This window comes from Hyla sarda, chromosome 10, assembly GCF_029499605.1.
Source record: "Hyla sarda isolate aHylSar1 chromosome 10, aHylSar1.hap1, whole genome shotgun sequence".
NCBI classification, from domain to species: Eukaryota; Metazoa; Chordata; class Amphibia; order Anura; family Hylidae; genus Hyla; species Hyla sarda.
The window spans coordinates 47,637,491-47,650,390 of record NC_079198.1 but is presented as its reverse complement, the minus strand read 5'-3'; the positions used below and the strand labels follow the sequence as shown (position 1 = coordinate 47,650,390).

The 12,900-nt window shown below is 41.6% G+C and overlaps 1 protein-coding gene across 20 annotated transcripts in view; it reads left to right on the top strand.

The window, feature by feature from the left end:
* PHLDB1 (pleckstrin homology like domain family B member 1) overlaps positions 1 to 12,900 on the top strand; it is a 727,524-nt gene that overhangs the window by 238,429 nt on the left and 476,195 nt on the right. For all 20 annotated transcript variants that reach the window (XM_056544025.1, XM_056544036.1, XM_056544037.1 and 17 more), the window contains one exon: positions 8,991 to 9,113. In XM_056544025.1, the coding sequence (XP_056400000.1) occupies positions 8,991 to 9,113 (123 nt within the window). The remainder of the gene's footprint in view (positions 1 to 8,990; positions 9,114 to 12,900) is intronic.

Sequence of the window (12,900 nt, the reverse complement as noted above, 5' to 3'; positions counted from 1 at the left end):
ATTTTACAGCGGTTCTGACATAAACGCAAACAATAAATATCCAGATGTGACCACATTTTGGAAACTACACCCCTCATGGAGTGTTACAAGGGGTATAGTGAGCCTTAACACCCCACAGTTGTTCGACAAATTTTCTTTTCACTAAAATGCTGGTGTTGCCCCCACATTTTTCATTTTCACAAGAGAGAATAGGATAAAAGCCCCCCAAAATTTGTAACCCCATTTCTTCTGAGTAAGAACATACCCCATATGTGGATGTAAATTGCTCTTCTGGCACACTACAATGCTCAGAAGAGAAGGATTTTGGGATTTTGGAGAGAGAATGTGTCCGAAATTGAAGGCCATGTGTGTTTACAAAGCCCCCCGTGTTGCCAGAACAGTGGACCCCCCCACATGTGACCCCATTTTGGAAACTACACCCCTCACGTAATGTAATTAGGGGTACAGTGAGCATTTGTCTGACAGATTTTTGGAACAGTGGTCTGTGAAAATGAAAAATTTTATTTTCAATTTGCACAGCCCACTGTTCCAAAGATCTGTCAAACGCCAGTGGGGTGTAAATGGTCACTGCACCCCTTAATAAATTCTGTTAGAGGTGTAGTTTCCAAAATGGGGTCACATGTGTGGGGGGTCCACTGTTCTGGCACAACGGGGGGGCTTTGTAAACGCACTTGGCCCCCGACTTCTATTCCAACCAAATTCTCTCACCAAATACTCAATGGCGCTCCTTCTCTTCTGAGCATTGTAGTTCGCCCGCAGTGCACTTTACATCCACATATGGGGTATTTCCATACTCAGAAGAAATGGGGTTGCACATTTTGGGAGGATTTTTCTCCAATTACCCCTTGTGAAAATGAAAAATTTGGGGTAACATCGGCATTTTTGTGAAAAAAAATCTAATTTTTCATTTTCAGGTCCAACTTTAGTGGAAATTTGCCAAACACCTGTGGGGTGTTAATGCTCATTGTACCCCTTGTTATGTTCCTTGAGGGGTGTAGTTTCCAAAATAGTATGCTATGTAGTTTTTTTTTTTTTTTTTGCTGTTCTAGCACCATATATCGTATATTACTTTTTGTATAGTTTACATATACTAAAGCGATCTATTGATTATACTATTTATTTATTGATCTACTCATATAAATCTTCTGTATATCAACTTATCCATATAAATTGCCTGTATATTCCTATTTTACACACACTAGAGCTGTGCCCTAGAAAAACCGTATAGCAATGGACCCTACCAACAACCACTGTCTAAACCAATACATAGGGTGGCTTGTGGTATATGTGTGATACAGTGTATCGGGTCCATCTGGGACCTTGATAACACCATTGACACTGACAGCCACCCTTTGCTGAGATCACAAGCTGTGATTTACATACACCCACTATCGCAACAAATACTGTTATACATGTAACAAAAGAATGCTACACTCACATACTTTTATATATAATTTACATATATATTTTACATATATTTTAAATGAATAAAACATAGATACACATACTTTTTACCCTAAATTTACTGTATCTTTTAACTACTTTAGATCACGTACACATGATCTTTCAGTATTGTACTCTTTGGACCTGAGGAAGGCACCTTGAGAGTGCCGAAAGGCGTTGTCCACTTTTTTGCAAAATAAACATAATTTACCTGTGCTGGCCTTGGGTCTCTCTGTCCTTTCATATACAAATAGCAGCGCCTCCCCAAATAACCGGCCTTTTCTGTAGCTTTTAGCTACGTATCCCGTTTCTCCACTGGCTCTTGCATAAGAGCCCAGACCCGGTTGGAGTGCAGCAGCTTTCGTCCAACAGCTCACAACCACAATTGGTGAGCTCCCAGCAAGATCTGGCAACAGACTTTGCATTGCATTTTACTCTGGGAGCGCCCCCCATTTTTTACCCAACTATTCACACCTTTCCAGTCTGTGAATCTGATTGAGAAGAAAACAAAGAGCAATGTCAAGGTAGAAAACTAACAAATAATAAAAGGCAGGGGGTGGTTTATCATGATGGGGGCAGTGAACTTGGAGAGGATTATAAAATTTAACAAGATCATGACAGGTACTCTTTAAATGCGGCTAGTGTTCCAATTGTAAGGCTACTAATTTCCCAAAATGGACAGTTGTAGTTACCTCTACATCCAATAGATTCAAACATAAATCAATGAATTCCTGAGTTGCTCAAGTAAGTGGGTGATTATATACAGGGTGGGCCATTTATATGGATACACCTTAAAGGGGTAGTCCAGTGGTGAAAAACTTATCCCCTATCCTAAGGATAGGGGATAAGTTTGAGATCGCGGGGGGTCCGACCGCTGGGGCCCCCTGCGATCTCTCTGTACGGGGCCCCGGCTCTCCGCCGAGATAGCGGGTGTCGACCCCCGCACGAGGCGGCGGCCGACACGCCCCCTCAATACATCTCTATGGCAGAGCCGGAGATTGCCGAAGGCAGCGCTTCGGCTCTGCCATAGACTTGTATTGAGGGGGCGTGTCGGCCGCCGCCTCGTGCGGAGGTCGACACGCCCCCTTCCAGCGGGCTGTCGGGGCTCCGTACAGGAGATCGCGGGGGGCCCCAGGGGTCGGACCCCCCGCGATCTGCAACTTATCCCCTATCCTTAGGATAGGGGATAAGTTGCTCACCACTGAATCACCACTGGACTACTCCTTTAATAAAATGGGAATGGTTGGTGTTATTAACTTCCTGTTTGTGGCACATTAGTATATGTGAGGGGGGGAAACTTTTCAAGATGGGTGTTGACCATGGCAGCCATGAAGTCTGCCATTTTGAATCCAACTTTTGTTTTTTCAATAGGAAGAGGGTCATGTGACACATCAAACTCATTTGGAATTTCCCAAGAAAAACAATGATGTGCTTGGTTTTAACGTAACTTTATTCTTTCATGAGTTATTTACAAGTTTCTGACCACTTATAAAATGTGTTCAATGTGCTGCCCATTGTGTTGAATTGTCAATGAAACCTCTTCTCCCACTCTTCACACACTTATAGCAACACCGCAGGGGAAATGCTAGCACAGGCTTCCAGTATCCATAGTTTCAGGTGCTGCACATCTCGTATCTTCACAGCATAGACAATTGCCTTCAGATGACCCCAAAGATAAAAGTCTAAGGGGGTCAGATCTGGGTCAGATCTAAGAGGACGACCAATCCACTTTCCAGGAAACTGTTCATCTAGGAATGCTCGGACCTGACACTGATAATGTGGTGGTGCACCATCTTGCTGGAATAACTCGGGGAACTTGCCAGCTTCAGTGCATAAAGAGGGAAACACATCATCATGTAGCAATTTCGCATATCCAGTGGCCTTGAGGTTTCCATTGATGAAGAATGGCCCCACTATCTTTGTAACCCATATACCACACCATACCATCAATTTTTGTGTTCCAACAGTCTTGGAGGGATCTATCCAATGTGGGTTAGTGTCAGACCAATAGTGGTGGTTTTGTTTAACTTCACCATTCACATAAAAGTTTGCCTCATCACTGAACAACATTTTCTGCGTAAACTGAGGGTCCTGTTAACAATTTTTGTTTTGCCCATTCTGCAGCACCTGAAACTACGGATACTGTAAGCCTGTGCTAGCATTTCTACTGTGGTGTGGCTATCAGTGTGTGAAGAGTGGGAGAAGAGGGTTGCATTGACAATCCAACACAATTGACAGCACATTGAACACATGCTGGTTGACTAACACCACCCATCTTGAAAAGTTTCCCCCCCTCACATATACTAATGTGCTACAAACAGGAAGTTAATGCCACCAACCATTTCCATTTTACTAAGGTGTATCCATATAAATGGCCCACCCTGTATAATAAAATGCCCCTGTATGTGGGCAGAACCTCATAGTGAAAACCTGTATCCTGGAACACAGATATAATATTAACCCCTTAAGGACTCAGCCCATTTTGGCCTTAAAGGACAACTGTAGTGGTCAAAAATGGTCAACACTACAGTGAGCACGGAGGCAGCTGCTTCATCACTGGACAGGAGCAGCATGGGGAGGGGGAGATGAGCAGAAGGGGAGGGTGTATGCATAGGGAAGGGAGATGTGGGCATTACAATATAATAATTTGCTCGGGGGGATAGAACAGGGGGAGGGCAGCAGCTTACAGGAAGTAAGCACAAGGCATGATGGGAGATGTAGTTTTATTTTCACTTCTCCGTAATTCGTGTGCTGATAACGGGAGAACGACTGGGCCAATTTTGATGGGGGAGACATCGTTGGAAAGGTCTTTCAAAGACCTATTAAATCAGGTAAAAAAAAGTTTTTTTGCCCAGCACTGCGGATGTCCTTTAAGGACTCAGACAATTTAATTTTGACGTTTTTAATTTTTTCCTCCTCGCCTTCTAAAAATCATAACTCTTTTATATTTTCATCCACAGACTAGTATGAGGGCTTGTTTTTTGCGCGACCAGTTGTCCTTTGTAATGACATCACTCATTATATCATAAAATGTATGGCGCAACCAAAAAACACTATTTTTGTGGGGAAATTAAAACGAAAAACGCAATTTTGCTAATTTTGGAAGGTTTTGTTTTCACGCCGTACAATTTATGGTAAAAATGACATGTGTTCTTTATTCTGAGGGTCAATGCGATTAAAATGATACCCATTATTATATACTTTTATATTATTGTTGCGCTTAAAAAAAAATCACAAACTTTTAAACCAAATTAGTACGTTTATAATCCCTTTATTTTGATGACCTCTAACTTTTTTATTTTTCCGTATAAGTGGCGGTATGGGGGATAATTTTTTGCGCCATGATCTGTACTTTTTTTTGATACCACATTTGCATATAAAAAACTTTAAATATATTTTTTTATAATTTTTTTTTTAATAAAATGTATTAAAAAAGTAGGAATTTTGGACTTTTTTTTTTTTTTTTTTCGTTCACGCCGTTCACCGTACGGGATCATTAACATTTTATTTTAATAGTTCGGACATTTACGCACGCGGCGATACCAAATATGTCTATAAAAAATGTTTTTTTACGCTTTTTGGGGCTAAAATAGGAAAAAACTGACGTTTTACTTTTTTATTGGGGGAGGGGATTTTTCACTTTTTTTTTACTTTTACTTTTACATTTTTTAACATTTTTTTTTTACACTTGAATAGTCCCCATAGGGGACTATTCATAGCAATACCATGATTGCTAATACTGATCTGTTCTATGTATAGGACATAGAACAGATCAGTATTATCGGTCATCTCCTGCTATGGTCTGCTCGATCACAGACCAGAGCAGGAGACGCCGGGAGCCGCATGGAGGAAGGAGAGGGGACCTCCGTGCGGCGTTATGAATGATCGGATCCCCGCAGCAGCGCTGCGGGCGATCCGATCGTTCATTTAAATCGCGAACTGCCGCAGATGCCGGGATCTGTATTGATCCCGGCACCTGAGGGGTTAATGGCGGACGCCCGCGAGATCGCGGGCGTCAGCCATTGCAGGCGGGTCCCTGGCTGCGATCAGCAGCCGGGATCAGCCGCGCATGACACGGGCATCGCTCCGATGCCCGCGGTTATGCTTAGGACGTAAATGTACGTCCTGGTGCGTTAAGTACCACCTCACCAGGACGTACATTTACATCCTGCGTCCTTAAGGGGTTAAACTGAAAAAACGAGAAGCATCCGCTCTCAATGCATTATCAACAATTTCATGAGAGAAACCCTAATACATTGAAATTGCAGCTATTCAATTAGTAAAACTGGATTGGCATGGAGTCAGCCATATAAATAAAATGTCATGAATCAAGAATATTTTTTTAATTTTAAATCGCTAGTCCCAAGGAGACTGAACGCAGATTTTGAGTTGTTCGGCTTCCTAGATTCTGTGACATGAGGTCAGGGTCCCTTGCGATCACCCCTGGATGCATACTCAGCACCCAAATGGTCCCTTACTTTGGACCCATCCTATCTACCTCTGCATTTCATTCATTTTCACTTACTGTCTTCATTAATTTTTAGGGGGCTCTTTGGCGTCCTGTGTATATACCCCTGTGATGTGTTAGTGACAGTTAGGAAGGAGTATATAGATATTAGGCATATTAACAATTATGTGTTATTTATTTATCTACATCGCTTGGTTTAGTTCTGTATAGTACTGATAAATTCTCCACTGTTATAGTATTATCTGTATTATCATAATTTTTTACTATTTTCTGTCTACCTTTAAATTCACGTTTTCGTCTCTGTATATTTTTATATTTAAAAATGTTTTATTCTTATTATTTTATAGACTCTGATGCAGTCTGATTTATTGCTTGCGCTATATTCTGGGAGAAGTGGGAGGGTTGTTTTATTTATTTTATATATAAAGGAAATATTGGCACCCCCACTCCACTGTAATATTGCTGCTGAAGAAAGGACCTACGGAGGTTCTGTAATGCGTCCAGCTATTATTTTCATGGTTATCTGTCACCATCATCTAGAACTGCACAAGCCACACACATTCAGCATCTGCATTTTGTCCTATTGAGCGAACAGTGGCATTTCAGCTGTTAATCATCTGTCCGTCTGAGGGCATGCTTGTGCACCACTAGGATGCCAGCCCGCACATCCCCAGTACAGGTCACCTGTCTAATACAGGAAAAAGTACAGTGCCGCCTACAAAAAAATCAAAATAGACAAATCACCAGGTCCAGGTGGCATTCACCCCTGTGTTCTAAAGGAATTAAGTAATGTAATAGACAGACCCCTATTTTTAATATTCAGGGACTCTATAGTAACAGGGACTGTTCCCCAGGACTGGCGCATGGCAAATGTGGTACCAGTATTTAAAAAGGGGTCAATCGGTAACCCTGGGAATTATAGACCTGTTAGTTTAACCTCCGTTGTATGTAAATTGTTTGAGAGTTTTATTTTGGAGTATCTTGATAAAAATAAATGTATGACTCCATATCAGCATGGGTTTATGAGGAAGCAGTCCTATCAAACTAATCTGATCAGGTTTTATGAGGAGGTGAGCTCCAAATTGGACCAGGGGGAATAGCTAGATATTGTATATCTGGATTTTTCCAAAGCATTTGACACGGTGCCACATAATAGGTTGGTGCATAAAATGAGAAGGAATGGGCTGGGGGAGAATGTGTGTAAGTGGGTAAGTAACTGGCTCAGTGAAAGGAAACAGAGGGTAGTTATTAATGGTACTTATTCTGATTGGGTGATTTAGTAGTGGGGTACCACAGGGGTCAGTCTTGGGTCCTATTCTATGTAATATATTCATTAATGACCTTGTAGAGGGGTTGAATAGTAAAGTAGCAATCTTTGCAGATGATACTAAACTCTGTAAAGCTGTAAACACTATAGAGGAGAGTGAACTGTTACAAATGGATCTGGATAGGTTGGAGGTTTGGGCTGGGAAGTGGCAGATGAGGTTCAACACTGATAAATGTAAAGTTATACACATGGGGAAGAAAAATCCGGGCTGGGATTATGTATTAAATGGGAGCACACTTGGAACAACTGACGTGGAAAAGGACTTGGGAGTCTTAGTTAATAGTAAATTTAGCTGTAGTGACCAGTGTCGGGCTGCTGCAGCAAAGGCTAATAAAATCATGGGGTGCATCAATAGGGGCATAGATGCCCACGACAAGGAAATCATTCTACAGCTGTACAAATCACTAGTCAGACCACACATAGAATACTGTGTACAGTACTGTGCACCAGTGTACAAGAAAGATGTAGTGGAGTTGGAGAGATTTCAAAGACGGGCAACCAGGGTAATACAGGGAATGAGAGGACTACAGTACCCAGAAAGATTATCAGAATTAGGGTTATTTAGTTTAGAAAAAAGAAGGCTTAGGGACGACCTAATAACTATGTATAAATATATCAGGGGACCGTACAGAGATCTCTCCCATGATCTATTTATACCCAGGACTGTATCTATAACAAGGGGGCATCCTCTATGTTTAGAGGAAAGAAGGTTTCTACACCAGCACAGACTGGGGCTCTTTAATTTACTGTAAGAGCGGTGAGACTGTGGAATTCTCTGCCTGAGGAGGTGGTCATGGTGAACTCCGTAAAGAGTTCAAAAGGTATCTGGATGCATTTTTTAACTGCTGGTTATGAATACTAGATGTATAGGGACAGAACGTTGATCCAGGGATTTATTCTGACTGCCATATTTGGAGTCGGGAAGGAATTTTTACCTAGAGTATGAGGGTTTTTTGCTTTCCCTCATTAGACTTATAGGTTGAACTTGATGGACTCTGGTCTTTTTTTCAACCTTATAAACTATGTTACTCTGTTAAGATCCTGTGTGAAGATTTAGGGCCAGCCTGTTTCACTGGAGCACTGAACGGGAGATCGGACTAGGTGAGAGGTGCACAACACCAATATATCATCCACATTAAGGACACCGCAACCATAGGATGTCGTTTGGTGAGTTGTACATAGCACGTTCAGAACATTTGCTCCACAGGCTATGCATTCATGCATGATATCGGGACTTTGCAAATTCACAGGAGGTACGTTGTAGTAGTGCTTGTGCAAGTTACTGTCTTATTTTGACTTACTGCTGGTTATACTGAGAGGAGGATATATATGTGGACTTTATAAGTCAGCCTTACAGACTGCTGTCTAATATTATATAGTTACAAGGTTGAAGAAAAGACCAGAGTCCATCAAGTTCAACATATATCCCTAATAAGTCCCTGCTGAGTTGATCCAGAGGGAGGCAAAAAAACCTTATACTAGAGGTAAAAATTCCTTTCTGGCTCCAACTATAGCAATCAGAATAAATCCCTGGATCAACATTCTGTCCCTATAAATCTAGTATACAATTTTTTACACTTGTAGAGGACTATGAGAACTGCTTGGCAAAACCTCAGGTTTTTTCAGTGAAATTTTCATTTGTGAAGAGTGTAGCATTTGATCCAGCGATTTATTCAGATTTTTCATATTTGATACATTTGAAGTTAGGAAATAATAGTTTTTTGTGTGTCTTAAATCTTCATCTCTTCCCAGGTTGTATGATCTGCTTGGGCCAGTCTACATTTTTGAGATTTAATCACCCAGCTGAGGCCCACTGGATGAAAACCATGATTCCTTCGACAGGGAAGAGCTCCTCTACAGGCTTACTTTCTGCAGGTAAGATCTGTATATGGGTTGCATGTCCATAGGCGGCTTCTGGTCGAAATGGTTTTAGTGACGGTGTGCCTTAAAGCGCAACTGTCATTGATATTGTAACCCCCAGACCCAATAACATGATAGTATAGATGTTGATACTTGTAATGCAGCTATACTTTTGGCTGCGCTTTATCACACTTTATCAGCAGGAAAATAGTTTTATTGTGCGGTCAGCAACAGTCGGATAGGCGTGGTCGGGGATCGTTATGCCTCACCTCCGCCACGCCTATCCCCTGTAAGTGAGCGCAGGGATCACTGTGTGATTGATACACAGGTCCCCACCCCCGATGTCCATGATGTGCGGTCCGGCGTGACTCCACTGAGCCTATACATATTATGTTCATCTTTTTGATATACAGCGCCTGTACTCCTCTTCTTTCTTCTACTGGTGCCGGAGACGTGCTGCTTCTGCTTTCATTAGAGGCAGAGAGAAAGCGCTCACTCCCATTGTCTGCCACCAGCTCAGTGCGCCTGTGTAGTGCTAGAGGCAGACAGCGAGCTCTCTGCCTCTTGTGAAAGCAGAAGCAGCGCGTCTCCGGCACCAGGAGAAGAAAGAAGAGGCGTACGTGCACTGTATATCATAAAGGTGGACATATGTATAGGCTCAGTGGAGTCACACCGGACCGCACATCATGGACATTGGGGGTGGGGACCTGTGTGTCAATCACACAGTGGTCCCTGCACTCACTTACAGGGGATAGGCGTGGCTGAGGTGGGGCATTACGATCCTCGTCCACTCCTATCCGACAGTTGCTGATCACACAATGAAACTATTTTCCTGCTGATAAAGTGTGATAAAGAGCAGCCAAAAGTATAGCTGCATTACAAGTGTCATCATCTATATTATCATGTTATTAGTCTGGGGGGTACAATATCCATGACAGTTGCGCTTTAAAGGGACGGAATTTATTTATTTATTTTTTAAATGAATGGTGCCAAAAAGTTACAGATTTGTAGGTTACTTATATTGAAAAAATCTTTTATCCTTCCAGTACTTATTAGCAGCTGTATGCTACAGAGGAACTTCTTTGCTTTTTGAATTTCTTTTTTGTCTTGTCCACAGTGCTCTCTGCTGACACCTCTGTCCGTGTCAGGAACTGTCAAGAGTAGCATAGGTTTGCTATGAGGATTTTCTCCTGCTCTGGACAGTTCCTGATACAGGCATCTGGTGTCAGCAGAGAGCACTGTGGACAAGACAAAAAAGAAATTCAAAAAGAAAAGAATTTCCTCTGTAGCATACAGCTGCTAAAAAGTATTAGAAGTAATTTACAAATCTGTATAACTTTCTGGCATGAGTTGATTTAAAAAAAATTATGTTTTCCACTGGAGTACCCCTTTAAGTTGAGTCAATGGTCATCAGTGTGTCTCGGTTTATAGAGTAGCAGAGGAGGAACAGAGAAAGACCAGGAAGGGTCTGCCTTGATCAGACTATCCAAGACTATCCAAGTTGATTGTGTGTCCTTAAAAGCATTTATGATTTGAAGTTACAATATGTGTTGGGTAAAAGACCAGAGAGAAATGGCATCTATTATATCAACATTTAAACGTGTATACATAGAAATATATGTTGTGCACTTTTCTTATTCTATTAATAAATAATAGAAATCAAAATAGAGAGAGTGGGGGTCAGCACTACTGAACCCTGCGTAATAATTTGCCACTGGAGGGGTCACCGTGTAGGCTCAGGTATAACAGATTCCATCATTATATGGTGCTCAGTTTACAGGTACAAGTCCCAAAGTGTAAACAGCAGATATGAGCATGATGAATCCAACGTCACTCACAGGATGGATACAATCAGGCTTTCTATTTATTGTACTTACTTTGCGGATGATAATCAGTCATGCAGGTAGGGAACAGACAAAACAGAATGACGTCCGTTTCGCAGCTCACAGGCCGTTTCTACTGGTTCCTTACTCTTTACTCAGGACACGCCTATTTAACTACAACTAACTTTATTGATCTGGACACTGGGTCATCTAACCTTCCTGTGTGCAGTAGCTGTGCCCAGTTAAAAAAAAAATCACTGCGTATGGACTAAAATATAACCTTTATTGTGTATTGAATAAAAACTGAGCAGCAACCCTCAATAACAAAAATGCACACCAATCTATGTGACTAGATACCACAACCAATATGTAAATGCGCAAAACATATGACATATAACACGAATGCACTGAAAATAATAAAAATAGAGCGTACCAAAGGATGGGTTCCCTAGTAGATGACACAGGAGGTAATGGGGCGGGACAACTGTGGAGGGCGGGGCCTTGTGACCTAAAGCACCCTACACTACCCCTAGGCTATACCCTATGCCTAGACAGAATTATCATCCTAAGAAGGATGGTCCCGCACAGGAATCTAACCTACACTGTTCTACAAGTCTCTACAATAAACTAACTTACTGGTTGATTCTGTTCTTGTCAAAAAATATATAGATATATAGATAATGTTAGTGACTATATTTAAGCAAACACTCAGGGCCAAATACAGTGTATATACCAGAGACCAGATTGCCTCATATATAATATATACAGTAAAACCATCAGAGTAAAAGGTATACAATTCAATTCACCGTTTGCAATTACACAGAGTTAAATAGCCAGCAGTGAAACTAGGGAGTGAATTTGATACTCATCAATCAGATAAATTCAGATTAAGTCACTCTCAATCTCAATGTACAGTGATACACAGGATCATCCTCATGTGGCTCCACGATGAATAGGGTCCATGGAGGTAACATAGCAACATAGTTCATAAGGTTGAAAAAAGACCATCAAAGTCCATCAAGTTAAACCTATAACTCCCCGTATTTCCCCTGGTTGCCAGTCTTTGAACCCTCTCCAGCTCCACTATATCTTTCTTGTACACTAGTGCCCAGTACTGTACACAGTATTCTATGTGTGGTCTGACTAGTGATTTGTACAGCGGTAGAATTATTTCCTTGTCGTGGGCATCTGTGCCCCTATTGATGCACCCCATGATTTTATTTGCCTTGGCAGAAGCTGCCTGACACTGGTCACTACAGCTAAATTTACTATAAACTAGGTATGTTTCGACCTCCTGCTGTTTCTCAGAAGGGTTAAAATATGGTGCCATAGCCTCGAGAAACCGCCCATTACGCCACCACGTCATGCCAACCCCTTTTGAAATGGGGATATCCTAAAAGCTATGTCCTCCAATATAATATCATTGTTAACAGAATACCAATATATAACACAGTACATATTACCTGCCAAACATGACCGCAAAAAAAAAACTGCGCTCAAGCGATCAGCCTCCGGAGGTTGGCTGTGTTGTACCTTCTGTCGTCACTCGGGCCGGCCTCTGTACAAAGGATATGGACCGATGCAAGTGGTCCCACCCCCTGAGGTAACATAAAGTCACATGACCATACTATCGGACCATGTGGTGAAGATGATCACGTGGTATGGGAGGATCACCACCAGGACAGTCACGTGATTAAATTAACGCGACTTGCATGACCAGCTGAAATACAGCTCATGAAGTTATTTGGGTAGATTATATTTGTAACGTGACCCATCACATGACCGCTTGCAATTTATATTCTACATTTAATAATTAACCCCACATGTAAGTAACTAATCACAAACTTGCATAAATAGCTCAACAAATGTAGTTCAAAATAAATCAGAATTAACTAACATATGTACCTATAATGGCCCTTAATGATAACTGGCTAATAAGATGGACTAATGCACATGAAAGATACAGGTAAGTATAACAG